At 36.7% G+C, this 18,794-nt stretch overlaps 1 protein-coding gene across 1 annotated transcript in view; it reads left to right on the forward strand.

Annotated features, from left to right (window-relative positions):
- Positions 1–18,794, forward strand: part of LOC113074394 (kinesin-like protein KIF19) — a 31,767-nt gene that overhangs the window by 7,815 nt on the left and 5,158 nt on the right. The window contains exons 3-13 of the mRNA XM_026247227.1: positions 10,841–10,951; positions 11,143–11,230; positions 12,028–12,164; positions 14,722–14,847; positions 15,310–15,504; positions 16,218–16,364; positions 16,455–16,577; positions 16,768–16,924; positions 17,648–17,822; positions 18,006–18,204; positions 18,499–18,769. Coding sequence (XP_026103012.1) covers positions 10,841–10,951; positions 11,143–11,230; positions 12,028–12,164; positions 14,722–14,847; positions 15,310–15,504; positions 16,218–16,364; positions 16,455–16,577; positions 16,768–16,924; positions 17,648–17,822; positions 18,006–18,204; positions 18,499–18,769 — 1,729 coding nt within the window. The remainder of the gene's footprint in view (positions 1–10,840; positions 10,952–11,142; positions 11,231–12,027; positions 12,165–14,721; positions 14,848–15,309; positions 15,505–16,217; positions 16,365–16,454; positions 16,578–16,767; positions 16,925–17,647; positions 17,823–18,005; positions 18,205–18,498; positions 18,770–18,794) is intronic.

Below are 18,794 nucleotides of genomic sequence, written 5' to 3' on the forward strand. Positions count from 1 at the left end.
AATGACACGTTGATTTAAAATGTTTTATAAGTCAAATAGACAAGTTAATTATCCATGAAATTGCTTTTCAGACCAAACTAATTGATGAAATCTTTTGACAAACAGTTTCTTGCAGCATAATCTAGATTTGCTAATTGCTAATGCTACTCAGAGGAGGGTGGCATTAAGGGGAGGGACGTCCTCATTCTAGCAAATATTTGATTGGATTAAAATGTTGTGAGTTCAAGTTGAGTCGTCAGTATTGTGATTTGTAATGGAAAATAGCTATACATGTTATCAACTTGTAAGAGTAGCATACAGTATGGCCTCATCGCTAATAAACATTCAGTTAAAGCTAGAAACCCCAGTTTTTAATTAATGTGGTCGGGTCATAAAAGGAATAATTTAAAGGTTTAAAATCTGTAAAAAAAAAAAATAATAATAATAAATTGGTGGAATCAAATTTGGTAGAATTTTTATAGTGTTTTAAGAAACTCTTATATCTTGCTTTCAGGTGAACTGTAAAAACCATGATCCAAATTAGCCAAGTTGTTGGCCTATTAGTGTTGAAACTGATGTGTGTTAAAAAAATATGTTTAGTTGTTTACGGTGATACCAGTGTTTACAATGCGAGCTGAGAAGTTAAATGGATGTGTAAAGCCTCACTAATAGACTGTCTGACCTTAAAAAAGCTCTTCCTGGCGACATGTGGGCTTTCTTTAAGTGGTTTAGCAAATGCTTCTTTACTGTTGTATCCAGACCCATCCTATTCTGAACTCACCGTCTGCTCTTCCTCTCTCTTTTACCTTTCCTCGCCTCTTAATCGGGTGAGGTGGGCTCTGTTGATAAGTCTTTTGCTTGAAGAGGATTGCATTGTGCTGAAGGGTTCTCTAGCATCATGTGAAACCTTCTGACTGCAGTCTTGATTACTTCTATGCCTGAGCATTAATGTAGAGCTCACTGATTCATACTGATGTATGGAGATGGTGTTTAACATGAGGCTTTAGGCTAAAATACATTGAACACCAATCAGACAGATTAACTGGCAAATAAAAGTTTACATTACAACACAATCGTGTACCATACAGAACTGATTTAAGGGTGCCTATTAAATTAGATTACAGAGTTTATTTTGAAATTTGGTAGACTTAGAACTGTGATCTTAGATCTGAGATGTAGACTGTTGCCTTGATAAATCCTTTTTTTTTTTTAATTGGAGTTTGAAGTTTTGTAGGCTTAAAAGACTGAACTGATTATTTAATTTTCAGTTAATTATATAATACATACATTTTGGTATTGTAAGAACTGTTGAATTGCAGTTCAGTAAAATCCCTCTTTCTGTTTTTCTAATTCAAATTCACTTACAAACTCTTACTATAATCTTTCAAGATAGAAAAAGAATTGGAAGGTATTATGTGTTTCATCAGTGAATGACAAAAATGTGTTTTGTGCATCCTGTTCTCATCATAAATGTTCTATTCCGCTGGCCTGTGTCCAGTTCTCCTGCTTTAGGGCAGCCAGTGAAATGTAGCTGGATCTGTCTTATCCCTTGTGGCACTCAATACCTGTTACACAAGCTGTGGTCTGGCAAAGCTTCAACTTCAACCCTACCTGAGCTCTCATTCCCTGCACGGCCAATATCAGACATAGAGACTGTGAGCCGACCAGATACATCCAGTTAGTTTTGTTAGAAGAATGACAATCAAAACAAAAAGGAAATCAAATAATAAGAAAATTAGCGAGGGAAAATGAGTTGTTGGTCTTGTAATACACTAGAGATCCTAAAATCTCAGGCCCAAGACAGTGGCACCACATTAACATGGCCTCCCCAATGAGTCTAACACAACTTTATTATCAACCGTTTTTAATCAGTGACCCATGTGTATCAGTTAGTTAGACTGGACTCAGTCCCACTGCACCTTACTGCTGTCCTGCATACTCATTCATAATGAGGCTCATGTTTGTCTTGCGCTTTTGCACTTGTTAACCATAATGAGCGTGAGGCAGATTGCTTGTTTTTTCCTCATCATTTGCGTCCCATAGGGAAGAAACATGTTGTTTCTCCTGCTGATGAATGCTAGGTTGGCCTCGGTGCATGTGAGTAATAGTCAAGGTCGGATAAACGGGTTTGAGGAGGAGGTTATACTTTGGTGTCCTTTTGTATGTGAAAGATACAGTAATACTCAGCAGTGAGACATTGCTGTTAGAAGAGTTGCTGTCAGCGTCATGTAAATTTTTGTATTATTCTTGATAATTTTCTCACAAGAACAGTCATGCAAGGTCATACTGACCCAAGCAGACAGGACAAAACACTGGTGATGGAGCCATTTTGTACCTGCTCAGCCAAGTACAATAACTCATCACCTTCCAGATTATACATGATCGGAGTCCAGAGAAACCGCAGCTGGACCCTTTCAGCTCAGCGTGAAGCCCCACTGAAGGTTTCTTTTTGTTTTGAGTTCAAACAACTATGGAGTGCGTTTCTTTTCTTTGTGAAATATAATCTGCAAGTAGTTTTCCGCTTGCTAATGGATTGCCAATGGATTATTTGGTGGTAATTATTTTTGATAATGATAACACTACTTAATATATTTTGAAATTGAATTTATCAAATAACTATGTATAAAATAACTATGCACACAAAAACAATGCAATTTACTCAATTGTTGATGTTTTAACCTCCAGTTTATGAAAATATTCTTTATCAACTATATATATATTTTTTTCTTAATTAGTTTTACAACTTTGGTTTCTAATCTAACATTTACATGAATTCATGCTGCAAACACTTATTTATTTTTCCTTTACCAGTTCTTGCTTTCACTGGGAATCTAGTGCTCACTCTTATGCCTTTCTGCATCGTATTTACAAGTTTCTTAGTAATTAGTGTGGTGTTGTAGTACTTATTTTTTTATTTTATTTTGTAATTTTATCCAATGGATGACTGACTCAAAAGCTTGAATTCCTTAACTGCCAGTTGTACAGTGTTATGTGGAAATGTTGTCCCTTTGGTGTTAGTACAGCCTGCGCTCGCTGTTGTTTTTCTCTTTTACTGCACTCTGTACAAAAGTTTGTTGACAATACACTTAAGCTGTCTAGACCTCAGGGTGCAAATCTCTGTGATGTGGTCTCAGCCATCGGTCATGTCCTACTTTGTTGTGCAATGCTGACCTCCATGTCTTGACCTGAGAGTGGCCTTTGACCTCATTGTGCACTGGGTGGATGCCGATCGTCCCAGCTGTGAAGCTGTATAAATGCCAAGGTAATCTCAGGAAAATAAGATGCAGTGGTACTGGACGCCATTTTGTACTTGCGTGTCCGGTTGTGTTGAACCTTTTATTATTGTATTAACTTTAAAGCCCATCAATGAGAATGGAGGTCAGCTTGAGACTCTAAATATATTGGTCTGTTTTTCCTCTGGTTCCAACAAGGATTTATTGTTTGTCAGAGGCCATTAATTTTATGAAGTTTTTACCTCCAGTTTAATCTCTGCTTGAATTGAATCGGTGACTCCCCTGCTCATTCCCAGGCATGTCAGGGCCTGTTTATTCGGTGATGTTTTTTCCGCCTTGACCTGATGCATTGGTGTGTGACTTAAATGTTGACACACAAGTAGAGCAAGAACTTCTTAATTGCATGATCTTGATTTTTGAGTCAATGCCAATGGTACGGAGATTAGAAGAGTGTTATGGACTCCATCTTTATAGTGTTTTGACCAAGTTGCCAGGAAACAGTACTTAGGCCAAGGACAATGTTAATGCAGCCACACGGCCAAAGCCAAGACTAACATAAAACCCAGACTCCATTTCAGTTCCTTTGCATTTTGACAAATAGTCCAATATTACAAAATTGGCTTGTGTTTTACTGGAACAGCCACAGCTATTGTCTATTGGCGAGCTTAAGACACAATCAAAATATCATTGTAATTTTATATACTGAATCTTATTTTGAAGTACATATTTTAGGTATGCAAGATTAAATCTAGGTATGTAGTATTAATACCAACTCATGCTTTCTGAAAAATGTGTATGTTGCACATAGCTTCTTGCATTTTCCATTACTCTTTAAAAGTGCATTGTCCAATGAGTGGCAATAAAAGTGTGTTCAGATTTGTCCACAACAGAAGTTATTTTTGTGTTGGTATTAGAAATGAAATGTCTGTTAAGTGGCACTGAAAGGTTAATGCTCCGTCGCGTTTGACAAATGATAGATTTATCAGAAGCAAGCATGAGATAACATTTTTTGTGAAGCAACCTTGCCATTATATCTTGCTTCTCAAGTATTTGAGTTATTTTACAGTAGCATGTGGTTTATGTGATTTGTGAAAGTACAATTCAAGTGCATTGTTGTACCGGGTGAGCTATCGAGCAAGCTTACTACATCAGAAAAGCAATACTTACGGAGCTGATTATGTGATGCTAACATCAAAATGTATTAGTTTACAAATGATGCACTATTTTACATTTATATTTGAGGTCATAACATGGTATTATGCAAGAAACCATACAAAAGTCATTATTTGATATTTTACCCCAGTAATTATAATAATTAAGAACAAAAGCTGTATGTTGTTTTCTGCCACTTATGTTCATGTAAGTTGGAAATGACTGAATTTTTATTGTTTATCCAATAAACGAGTGTTGTTAAACCAAATTCAATTTAACAAAAAAAAAAAGGTGCCAGTATAACACTTGAGCGGTCCAGCTTAGTGTTCTACCATTTGTATTCAACTTGTTGAATCCAAAAGTTCCAGTACAATATCCAGATATTAATCACTACTGGTTTCTTTTCTGTTCTTTCTTTCTTTTTTTCTTTTTTAAAAAGAAGTATTTGAACACTCACACAAAAGTAGCTTATTTGACCTATTTTTTTTCTTTTTTTTTTTCTTCATACTTTGTTGCATGGAAGCAAAGTATTTTTTACAGCCGTCTAGCTTAGCCTAGCACAGAGTGACCTACAGACGGATGATGTAAAAAAAGTAAAGAAACAATCATTGCCAAGTAGCTTGTATCAGGTTGGCAGCACTAGAACAGAGGAGGCACTCAAGGCCCTTGTAAGAAGAGACACCATTGTTGGGGTACCGTGTCGGAGAAGGAAAGAAGGGATGATGAAATGAAAGAGTGGAATGAAGGGGGTGGCTGGCCCATCAGATAGCTTTCACCTTCTCAAAGCACAGCTCTTGGCTTTGAAAGGGCCACTCGAAGGTCACAGCCTTTTCAAGACTTAGGGCTGCACGGTTTGTGTTTGGACCTATTGTTTGTCTCCGCCTTGTACGTCAGGCCTGCAGACGTCACGTATGCAGAGTGGACGGCTCTGTGAATCGCTTGTCCTATCTCCAGAGCACAGTGTGGAGCAGAAACCTCATGTTCAGACAGGTGTCATGGAAGCCTGCCTTGTTACACAGAGTTTCTTGATGAAGGTTAAAGAGATAACGATTGATTCTGCTTCTGAGGGACAACCAAAAGGATCACGTTTTTCAGGAAAGGTCAATCATATCTTGATTCATTACACTGCTAGCATTTTATACAAAAAAAACCTAAATAAATAAATTGTTAATTTGTCTTGTGGTGTAGTTTCTCACATCTCCAGAAAGTAGAGTTCCCTCCACCTTTGACTTAATGAGAACAGTGATGTGTCATGTTGAAGTGTGAAACTGATCTGCCTAATTTAATGTGGCATCACACCTGCAGCTGCTGTGACCAAACTCATTAAGGGTTATTACATGTGTGGAGGGCATTTTACATGTTTTTTGTGTGTGTTAATTGTGGTAGGTAAGTTTTTTTTTTTTTTTTCTTCAAACACACAAACAGAGAATTATTAAATATTGCCAGGTCGGTGTCATCTTTATTAGTACTGTAGTTGTCCAACTTGTGTACTGTATTCAAGAGTCTTCTGAAGTCTTATGATAGCTTAAGGAACAGATGTAATTTACACTACCATTCAAATGTTTGTGGTCAGTAAGATTTTTTTTTTTTTCCTAAAAGAAATAAATACTTTTATTGCACAAGAATGCATTACATTAATCAAAAGTGACCGCAAAATATATGTATAATGTTGTGAAACATGTCTAATTCAAATATATCCTGTTCTTTCTAATCATCAAATCATTCTATTTAAAAAAAATCATGCATCAAATTTTCCACAAAAATATCAAGCAGTACAATGGTTTTTAACTTGTATAATTATAAAAAATATTTTGTTTTTCTGATTAAGCAATAAATAATAGTATACAGGTTTGCAACAAGTCAGTGACAAAATAAAGGTAATTTCACATTTTTTTGTGATCTATTCATCTCAAGGTTTTAATAGAGATCGAATAGGACAAGACAGAAGATGCACCTTGAGCATCTTTGTGTTTAGTAATGATTAATGCATCTCTTTTGCTCTGCTCTTCCCTCCTTTCTGCTCTTCTTGCTATGATTAATGTTCTGTTTTTCTCTAACCCTTACTGTTGGAGCAGAATGGCCATCTGTCAATGATATATTACTTGCAATGTGTGTGTGACTGTGTTACAGGGAGTTACAACCCTTCCTGTGTGTGTGTGTGTGTGTGTGTGTCTTCCCCCAGTGAGGCCCCTCTACAGCTACAGCTGCCCCCTCTCATCACCATTCTCCATCAGGCTAATAGCAACAGGTGTCTGAGTCGGTCCACACCCGCTTCTCTGTAGCCATGTCAACTAGCATGTCACACGATAAAGAGAGGGGACATAGTATCTGGAAGAGATGCACACATAGATGTCAGCCTAAACACACCTGCATTCATGCATGCTTTATCATCAGCATGCACACTCATGCATCTCTATGGGTACATGAGCAAACAGTGACCTGCACATGATGGAGAAACACATAAAGACAAACATCTGTCCACTGATCTTCAGCACCTTAAAGCCAAACTCACTTGCCATATGTGACTCAAGGTCATTTTTCACCAATTTTTGTCTGCACTTTGCCCATAGTGGCCCACAAGCTATTCAAAATATTAACTTGTATGCAGTCAGCATGACAGCTAACTTGTATGCAGTCAGCATGACAGCTAAGTATTTTCTTTTTATTGTAATTATTATTTTAATATTTATTTTTAATTGTTTTTTAATTAATTATTTTAACAATATAACATTTACTTTAAGCATTTTTAAACATATTTACTAAAAAAGTAATCAGAAGATTAGTTGTTCTTAGTTTTGTTTTTAATTTAAATATCAATACATTTTAATATTTAATTTTATTATTTAATATGTATAAATACATTATAATAATTTACTTAAAATAATCTACATTTTCTAGAGTGTTATATACAGTATATTCAAACAGTTCAATAGGTCAAGATGTCTAGATTAAAAAGATAATAATTATAAAAAGAAAAGAATTAAGAAAAAAATCCTATGTCCCAAATAAATGTAATATAATTAATGCAATTAAATTGATTTTATGCAGGTCTACTTTCACAGTCACTTCCACATCATAGGAATAATGTTTTAATTTCTGGTGTGCATGTTTCAGAAGTGCCAGGCTGACAGTTTCATATCCCTTGAGCTGCTCGAGTCGGGCTGACTTCAGTGGTTTGCCGCTATGGGTTTATTTCCCAGGATAGCATTTGTTTCCTCATCACTGGCTTCATATAACCGCTCAGTAGCTCATCTTTCTCTTTCATTTTCTCGGTCTTGTGTTTCTCTCTCTTCCTGTGTTTACCTGTTGGATAGAATAAAGTGTTGTTCATTAAGAGGCTCGCCCTTTTCTCTCTAGGGTTTTTCGATACATTTCGAGCTGTGTGGTTGTGCATGTGTTCAGACGTTCAGATCTGCACCAAAACACTGTTCTGCATTTATTTGTATTGATTTCTGTATTATTTTTTTGTTTTTATTTATTTTCATTTCTGTCTTTCCTGAATATTTAATTTGATAATTTTTTCCATTTAGTTTTTCCCTGTTTCCCTATTTTTTTTTTCTTTATTTGGTCTATTTTTATTACCTTTAAAAAGTTCAAATTAAATTATAATGAAGTTTTTTTTGTCAAACGCCTTTTTTTTTTGTTGATATAAGCCTCACACATAAACCTCTTCTAGTGTCGTGAGGTAAATCTGACTGAATCTGATCTCAGCATCACAATAGTTCAGCAATCCTTCCTGCAAGAGCTGACACAATCACCCCACGTCCTTTCTGATACATCAGGACCACTGCTGTGTTTTATATGCTGGATAGATCCCAATATTCACCTCCCTTTGCTGCTAATCTTCACCTTGCGGTTAATTGGTAACTCCATCCGCCTGGATGACTTGGACTGTCGCACCCAATGACTGTGCCATTCTTTGTGTTCTTATTTAAATAACACCATATTGCTAATTGATTTCTTGTCGGTGCATTAGCAGGCTGTTGCACAGACCCTGGCTGATCTTTGATGCCATTTAATATTTCAAGACGACGCTCCGCTTTTAATTTTAGCACCCTTTATTTATGCTTGGCTCATTTTGTTTTTGTGCACTGACTCATATGTTGCAGATAGCATGTGTGTTAGCATGGTTACATTGGCCACAAATTGGGGTATCATTTGATTGCCATTTCATAAAGTATTGTGTAGTGTAATGATGCCTAAAGGCTCTGTGAGTTCTCATGTCACCTTTATGAACATATGAATTAGTCAGTGGACTAGTGGAGCAGTTAGCGTCTGGCCAGGTGAATGCCCTCCGTCCTTTATGCAGTTGGAAACCAAAGATGGCTTTCCCGAATAACCTGCAACCCTTTAATAGGGCCTTTTTTGCTTTCACCTGAGAGGGGAGACCTCAGAAACAGCTGGTTTCAGATGGTTGACCAGTGATTCTCATTGGTCGCAGACAGGCTTGTGTTATTGCCAACACTTGCCAGCATTGCTGTGTTAAGAACACATTATTTAAGGTGAAATCTTAAAAAATTGTGTTGCCCAGAGGTTGCTTTTTAATTATTTAGGAGATGTAGCTAAGTTATAAATTATTTTAGATGTTTTAGACATAAAATTGGACAACAAAGCATATAAAGGCTCAAAATCTAAAATATAAACTTTTTTATAAATTAACTGTATGACTTTTTAATTGTATTAATTTGTATAACTTTATATGTAAAAAATATATCTTTTATTTTCTTTTTTCAAAACATTACAATATGTTAGTTTAAGACTATATATATATATATATCAATTACATTTCTGATTATTTCTAGTTATAAATTTGTGATTATTTCTAGTTAAAGTTTTTAACGAATAAAAAAAAGTTTAAAAATAGTTGATCTACTAGCAGAATAAGTTAATATACATTTATTAAAGGTGGCAGCACAGTCATGGTCAGACCATTCATGTTTCCGCTCTATTGGATCTTCTGTCCAACAGTGAACATTACAGGAGAACATACAGTAGGTGTACAGTATTGGTCTTTATCAAGAGCAGGGACCATTTCAGGTGAGTGGAAACTGATCAGTGATCCAGTACCGATTACAGTGCATCATTCTCTCATGCCACGTAAACTATCCTGGCACTGGTGTCTTAAGAACAGGCCAAACTGCCACTCTACAGCTGTCACTGTGTGAATGGTGAGATAACATAAACTCATGCACCATATGGCTTAGAGCACGAAAACTGCACTTACCGTAAACAAACCCCTCACAAACAACCACACATGTGCATGAGACAGATCTGACTCATGCTTCCCTAAGTGAGTGACTAAATTAATCAAGTGTCAGCTACTATACCATACATTTCCATGCTTCCAAAAAGACATTAAACAGGATTATTGTAAAATAGAATTTAAAAGAGTCGTCTATTTTTTTATTTGTTTTTAAATGTTATTTATTCCTGTCAAAGTAAAGCTGTCTTTTCAGCAGCCATTACTCTTAATAAAAGTGCTTGATAAATCCATGATGCATTTATTTCACGTCCTCTTGATAAATTGAAAAAGAGCAAAAGAAGATAATTTATAACTTTTATAACTTTATAAATGTATTTACCATCATTTTCAATCAATTGAATCCATCCTTGTTGAATAAAAGTATTAATTTCATTCAAAAAGGTTTACTGACTCTCTCTATCTCCGTGTTTGTATTTGCAATAAGCATAACATAATATATCAATGTAAAACAGTGCATTAACATTTTGTCCATTCTTTTGCATGTCCTTTGTCCTTTTTCACCTGGTCTCCACCTTTCTATCATTCTTTTCCTCACCCATTCTTTCTCTTCCTCTGTTTGCAAAGAACGTCTATACGTTTGTATTGTGTGGCGTTATAATTGGCCTCTTTTAAAAGTCAGATCTCCTCTGCTGCATATCAATTGAGTGGCTTCAAAGAGAAAGCCGGGGTTTTGGGTTTGAATGGGTCATCAAACGATTTGAGCCCTGACTAACTCGAACATTGGCTCTGAATCCTGAGGCCCTTCAGAACGAGTGGTGCTCTTGAAACAACCAGATTCAACATCGTGGGCAAATTTGGAGCCGTCAGAGTCTCCTATGGGCTTCTAAAATGACTTCCATTAGGAACGTTTTTCAAAATGTAGATGTAAAAATAGAAACTAATTAGGCGTGATGTCTTCCATCATGACGCACTCACCTTTTGCTTTTAAACCACACTAGCCACATCTTTCATGTGGATCCATTATGATATTTCTATTTAGAGGTGCTGTTATCACACTCTGTGTCACCGTAACCGAAATAAATGGCCTTTGTAGTTCCTGTTAGCTGATAGCTAGCTGTGATTACCAGTAAAGAGTGTTATCAGGATAGGTTGTGAATACAATATTAGAAAGGTTTTTATATACACTCTGAGAATGAATGCAGTGCATATCAAAACTATAATTAGATGTAACAAGGTGTACTCCGATTCATGTTTTTCTTTCCCTCTTTTTCAGATGGTGGTGCTGATGGACCCCATGGAGGATCCAGATGATATTCTTCGAGCTCATCGATCCAGAGAGAAGACGTATATGTTTGATGTGGCCTTCGATTACTCCGCCACGCAGGCAAGCCCATTCTGTGTTTGTGCCTGTGAAGCAAACTTTATACAAAAGTTAACATGCTTTTCAAAGAGATCGCATTTATGCAGTTATTTGTGTTCATGTATGTGCACTTGAGTTTACTGTGTGGTTGAATGAAAGATGAAGGTATACACAAAAGGCTGCAATTAAATGTGTTTGTGTGTGCTTTCCTTTAGGACGAGGTGTACAGATCCACCACTAAAGGCTTGATTGAAGGTCTCATATCTGGGTACAATGCCACTGTTTTTGCCTATGGACCCACAGGTTAGTACACACATCATTCATACCAAGGGCTGGGCAATATATTGATTTCTCTCTCTCTCTCTCTCTCTCTCTCTCTCATTAATTGGTTCAAACATATTTGTGTACTCAACAAAAATATGTTAAGGGAAGTTTACTAGATAGATAGATAGATAGATAGATAGATAGATAGATAGATAGATAGATAGATAGATAGATAGATAGATAGATAGATAGATAGATAGATGGATGGATGGATAGAAGAGGTCACATGTACTGATTTCACAAAAAAATACAAACATACAGTATATGCTTACATGCATAAAAAATAAATGAATAAATACATAATGCCCACAATGCTCAAAATATAAGTTAAATATTTAATATATTAACCTAGCTGACCAAATTACAGCTGTCAAGAACACATGATCTGGTAATAATAATAAAAAAATAAAGAAAATACCTTACTTAAAGACCTGCTTTTATTCTGCTTTGAATTGATTAAAAGGTCATTCCTGGAAAGCAGATGTCTGTGTGGCTCCCGTGTGCTCTCGTGCTCTAATCTGTCCACAGAGTGACTCTTACTGACTGTTCCTGTCTGTGGCCGAGGCTATATAAAGCTTAGATCTGTGCTCAGCCTGACAGGGATAAAAGCCACCCGTAAACATTATGTATCACACACTCACTATGACTCACCTCACACCTGTGCCTTCTGTTTATGCCATGCTGATGAACATATGCTGATTATCTACAATCATTTCACATTTAAGAAAAGAGGCATTGATGTGCCTATTCTAATAAACAGATGTGTGTGTCTGCAGGTTGTGGGAAGACTTACACTATGCTGGGAACAGACAGAGAACCTGGTATCTACGTTCGCACGTTAAATGACCTATTCAAAGCCATCGAAGAAACCAGTGATGACATGCAGTACAGTGTCTCAATGTCCTACTTGGAGGTGAGAGCTTCATTTGGTTTCTAAATTGGATTTTAGCAGCCATTTGTTGTTGTTTTTTTTTTTCATTACATATTGTATCCGTATTGAGATTTGATATAGAACTGATATATAATACTGTCACCCTATTACCATGCTAAATGAATACACATAGTAGAGTCAGTTGCCCTCATTTAGTTTTTAACAATAAAAAAGGGTAACAGCTTAAGTGTTATGTGATAAGATAATCATCAGGCCTGTGCCAAGCGGCCAATAGCACGTCTGTTTATCAGCTCTGTTTGCCTGAGGGAGGGGTAATCTTGTCGGCTTAGTGACTATCTCAGCATCTTTGATTACGGTGATGTTGTATTGATACTAGAAAGCTTGTTTCCCCTCTTGAGTTGTGATGGAACAAAGTTTACTCAAAACAATCCCCTACTGTGTTAGCCTAGAAACAGACCAAGAAACATGTAACTGGCCAAGTAACACAGCATTGCATCTTAAAAGAAAAATGCCTAATATTACCCATTATATTATATGTGACCCTGGACAACAAAAGAAGTCTTAAGTTGCTGGGGTATATTTTTACCAATAGCCAAAAAAGCATTGTATTAATATAATAATAATAATAATAATAATAATAATAATAATAATAATAATAATAATAATAATAATAATTTAATTTAATTTAATTTGAATTTAAATAAGTTTACTCTAAAGTCTATTTGACATTCTGATCTCTAAATATGGCTTGGGTACCTCCTTCAGTGTACCGTATTTTTCGGACTATAAGTCGCACCTGAGTATAAGTCATATGAGTCCAAAAATACGTCATGATGAGGAAAAAAACATATAAGTCGCACTGGACTATAAGTCTCACTTATTTAGACCCAAGAACCAAGAGAAAACATTACCGTTTACAGCCGCGAGAGGGCGCTCATCTCTGGCAGCAAGAGCTCCAGTTTAGCCTTCAAACTCAATAGCTCTGTCCTGTTTTTGACAGCTGATGCGTGTGCATTTGAGATCACATGTTTGAGCTGACAGCAGCACCACTTCAGTTCTCTGGGTCTTTTTTCTCTTTCTGTCTCGTGTTCTTTTCTCGACATGTTGCATTGCCCATTTTGTCAGTCAAAGTCTGTTCAGCAGTATTTCTATAGTGACTGATGTTTGACAACGTGTTATTTCTCCTTTAAAATGGTGAAAGTGCTGCAGTACCTTACAGTGTCCTATAACCCAGTATGTAATTGAACCATACATTTTAATTATACAAGAATATGTTAATAATTGTTAATAATTCTAAATACTTTTTTATTAGTATTATTATATTCTTATCAGAAATATAATTTTTTGCGAGTTTTTTTTTTTTTTTGCCTGTGTGCACTCACTAACACACACACTTTGTATGCTTTAGCATCTTGATGTACACACATAAACACACAGATTTGTGTGACTTCTTTAGGTTAAAGGGGTGTTTGGGATCTGCAGACCTATGAGTAATCCACTCCGTCCACACACGGAAAGAGCGACCTCAGTGAAGAGCACAATGCTCTCCTGTCCTCTGCTTTTCTTACACCTTCACATTAAAACTCCTGTTTACATTGGGCCGTCCAAATGCTCAAGGCAACGCTTCCCTGGAGAGAAAGCGTTTTTATTCTGAGCTTCTGTGGTTTGGGTTCAGACCTCCCGGTTTATCCTGTCTCTATTTTCTCTTTCCTTCCATCTATATCTTTAACGGGTCTTCTACTCTTTCTCTGTCAATGGATTCTTTTCATACTGTCAGCGTCACCCTAAAATTATCACATTTCTACGGCAGATCACAGTGACCTCACTGACAGTGATGAAATATTACGTTTGGGACGACTTAAATTGAGAGTTTTGCGGTGACCACAGTTGGTGCTCAGGATGTGGCCTTGTTCTAAACCGGGTTGAATGAGGCTTATTGAAATACCCTAAAATATTCAATGCGACATTCATCTCTTCACTAGCATCCTGAAAATACTGTATAGGTGCTGTCATAATGCAAAGTTTACTTTCCTCAGAGAACATTGGACCACTCAGCAGCAATCCAGAATATAATATACAAGTTTCACTTTTTGAAATGGAATTAGTGAAATAAATCAACTTTTTGATGATATTCTAATTATATGACCAGCACCTGTATATGACAGTTTGTACCATATATTCTGGATTTTGATTGGTTGAAACAGGTGTTGATTTACTATATCTAATTAATTCAGAATTATTGCAATCAGTATTTTTTGGGCTTGAAAATTTGAATAGTTTTATGAGGTGAATACTTAATGTGTCACAGCTGCAGTGTGCACTAAATGTTCAATAATTCAGTGGTCTGTCGTCAGTAGTTCCTTTCATATTTCACAAATTACAGCATTGTCCATGTGCTCAGCTGGTAGAGCATGTTGCTAGTAATGGAAAGGTCACAGATTGCACGTTCTGATATTTCTGCACTGCAGGTCACCTCAGATAAAAGCGTCTGTCTGTCAGATGCATTGAATGTAAATGTCAAATGCATAAACGATGATTGTAATCTTGAAATCTGAGCATCTTAATTCTTGTGTTTCAGATCTATAATGAGATGATAAGAGACCTGCTGAATCCATCATCTGGGTTTCTGGACCTGAGAGAGGACTCAAAGGGAGAAATACAGGTCGCAGGAATCACAGAAGTCTCCACCATTAATGCACGAGAGGTCAGTTAGACACATCATTCAAGCACCATGTTACTTAAAATAATGTGTGTGAGAGAGAGAGAGTTATTAAAGTAAATAAATAATGCTACAGCAGTCATTGTTCATGTGCATTCTATGATACTTAATATAAACAATAGGGGTGTATATTTAAATAAGTATTTAATAGTGAAACCCTTATTCAACAAGGATGCACTTAATTGATCAAAAAGTGACAGTAAGGCAATTTTTTATGTCACATAATATTTCTATTTAAAAATAAATGCTTTTTTATGTATCAGTTTCCATATAAATATTAAGCAGCACAATTGTTCAACATTTATAATAAAAAGTTTGTATATATATATATATATATATATATATATATATATATATATATATATATATATATATAACCTCTGACTTATTATTGTACTGTGTAGCTGGATGTTGAGTTTTTCCTCTTGTTTTCGCTCTCTCTCACAGATCATGGAGTTGTTAATGAAAGGAAACAAGCAGAGAACTCAAGAGCCGACAGCAGCCAATCAGACGTCTTCTCGCTCTCACGCTGTGCTGCAGGTGGCCGTACGGCAACAGAGCCGATGTCGAGACATCCTGCAGGAAGTGCGATTCGCACGTCTCTTCATGATCGATCTGGCAGGGTCTGAACGGGCTTCACAGGTATGATGTGTGAAATATAAAAGTCCATCCATCTTTTAGTTTAACATAAAGGCACAGTGGGTAAGCTCAAACATATGCCTATAAAGATGGTAATCATTAATACAAGGCCATCAATCTTTCTTTTTACAATAAAGCTGGCACAGCTGGCCTCAGATATATTCAGAATCATATATCAGCCAGTGACGAGGGAACAATTCCAAGAGTGATTTAACTATAAGTGATAAAGTTGGAGGGAAATGAAGCCATGTAAATGAACATATTTGTTGATTGTGTCATCCGTTATGATGCAACACCTCCACAGGTCCAATCAGGGGATTTTGATGAAAGATAAGTGAATCATGTTTAATATTAAAGTGAAATTTCCACTTACTTCATGAGATGGGAAGATATGAGAGAACACATTTAGAGAGCGTGCAATGTATATGCCATGGAAACAGTTAAAAATGTTAACCACTCAGGCACCCTGTAGGATTAAACATGCATGTGACAGGCACAGATGCAGATCACGTTGTTTCTGGTTATGGGGTTTTGTTGCACAGAAACATGAGTGCTTGTTTGTTCTCCATTGATGAGGAAGACGAGCCTGTCGAGCATTTATTCAGAAAATGTCATATACAAGAGCGCCCCCTGCTGGAAGCTCTAGCAAACTTCTAACCTGCATGTAGACTGACAGTTTAAAAACTTGGTGCGATAAATACTGTTTCTGCTTTCAGACACAAAACAGGGGTCAAAGGTTAAAAGAGGGCGCTCATATCAACCGCTCTTTGCTTGCGCTGGGGAACTGCATCAATGCTTTGAGCGAAAAGAATGGTAACAAATATGTCAACTACAGAGACAGCAAGCTCACGCGATTGCTCAAGGTACAGCGGAGTGAATCTTCATGAACAGAGAGGCATATGGGATATTTTTCTTGATTTTTGTTCTCTTACTGGGTTAACTCGTGACTGCAGGATTCTCTTGGGGGAAACAGTCGGACGGTGATGATTGCCCATATAAGCCCTGCATCTCTGGCCTTCGAGGATTCACGGAACACCTTGACTTATGCCGACCGTGCCAAAAGCATCCGCACACGGGTTAGTTTAACACACGATAAAACAATTATTATCTTTCAAAAGTTTGGGTCAGAAAGTTTTTCATGTCTTTGTCGGTAAGATTATTGGATTATTTTTGTTACACACTTTTTTTATAATGCCGTTTCTCAATATAACTGTTTGGCGAAGAGATTTTTTTACTGTTTGCGATCCTATCACTCTTCCTATGCAGGTAAAGAGAAATCTGTTGAATGTGTCCTATCACATCGCCCAGTACACCAGCATCATCTCTGACCTGCGCAGCGAGATTCAGCGGCTGAAGAAAAAGATAGCAGACCAGGCCAGCAGAACGCTCAACCCGGACAGAACAGACATCCGCCATGTTCAAGGTAACATCCTGTCTGTAAGAAGTGAAGGGAGATTATTCTATTCTATTCTATTCTATTCTATTCTATTCTATTCTATTCTATTCTGTTCTGTTCTATTCTATTCTTTGTTCTATTCTGTTTTATTCCGTTCTGTTCTATTCTAATATGATGTTTAATGTTCGGTTTGATTATTTTATTATGTGGTATGTATGTACCATTGATATCATCTCGATTTTAATTTGAATTCTATTCTACTCTACTGTACTCTATTTAATTCGAATAGATAATGTTTCCTTGATTAGATTGTTATCTGTTATATAATATTATTTTCTAAATCATTCTGTTTTCTTTAAATCTTGTTGATTATTCTGTCTTTTTTTATTCCAATACTTATTTTTTATTTTCTTATTTTTTTTTCATTGATTCTACTCTATTGTGTTATTTTCTTTTTATAAGATAATGTTAACAAGATAATTCTGGTCTATTGTATCTATTATTATTTTCTAAATGATTCAGTTCTATTCTGGTCTTTCTGGTTCTTTTCTGTTTGATTAGAATATAAATGTAATTGATTTTGTTTTATTATATTACAAATGTTTACTATATATTTAAAATATATTATTTTGACTATATTTTGCCATTAGATTTAACATCTCTAAAAATCTGTTTTCAGTTCTATTTCTAATCTGTTCTATTCTCACTCAGAAGTGTGTCATAACATATCTTTTGTGTGTTTGCCTGTAGCGGAGGTGCAGGCTCACTCCTCTCAGCAGAGCCGGGCTGAGATGGACCAACTGCGGGAGCAGCTGATCGATGCATTTAGACAGCAGATGGACATCAGGAAGCGTCTTATGGAGCTGGACAACAGCAACATGGAAATCCAGATTGACACATCCAAACACCTGCTGACAATCACTGAGTGAGTCTTCATTCTGCACATAAACAACAACAAAAAAAGATTATAGCTACATACACACGTTGTCCTGAAGCTATTTGGACACTTTAGCCAGTAGACCATCATCCACAGTCTTGAACACGGTTGTTTTATCATTTCAGATTGAATACACTTCTTTTGTGAAATATTTTATTTTTATTCATCTAGCTGGGAGCAAGAACGCTTCAGGAGAAGAAAGAAGTGGCAGGGCGAGAGGAGAAAGGAGAGTTTTAATAAGGATGAAAGTGAAAAAGACTCGGACTCACCAGAATCTTTACCTGACAGCACAGAGACACAAGAAGTGGCCATCGCCAGAGAGAACCTGGTCACGCTCATGGCTGACCAGAAGAAAATACAGAAACAGAAGGTAATGTTGTTATTAGCCACTAGAGGGAGGGACAACACCTCAAAAACTCACAGTACTGCACTGAGTTTAACATTTATGTCTGATTCCTTTTAGTGAATCAGTTGGTTTAACCGGTTCATTTCAGTGAACTTTTTATAATAACTTGTTATTCATTTGGAACACTCTGCAAAGGCAATGCATACTACCTTTATACATTTGCTTTCTGTTTTTAGACTGAGACTCCTTATAAGCAAAGAGAATCTGTGCATGGTTTGCTATGTTAATAAAGTCACTCATCACAGCAGTTCTCTTTAGGCCGGATTGGAGCAGCGCCTGGCAGAGCTCAGAGAGAAAGCACGGCATCTCGAAGAGCTTCTCCCCTGCCGTGTGAGCTCAGAGGAGCAGAGGGAAGTGCTTTGCCTCCTCTGCAAGGTTCACGAGCTGGAGATCGAGAACGCAGAGATGCAATCCAGCGCACTGCTCAAGGACAACGTGATCCGACAGAAAAACGTGGTAGTGCAGCGTTTCGAACAGCACAGACACCTCTGCCATGAGATCATCCAGCAGCAGCGGCAGTTTATTGATGGTGAGTCATTCGCAGGAATAAGAAA

Source organism: Carassius auratus, unplaced genomic scaffold (genome assembly GCF_003368295.1).
Source record: "Carassius auratus strain Wakin unplaced genomic scaffold, ASM336829v1 scaf_tig00014496, whole genome shotgun sequence".
Classification (NCBI taxonomy): Eukaryota; Metazoa; Chordata; class Actinopteri; order Cypriniformes; family Cyprinidae; genus Carassius; species Carassius auratus.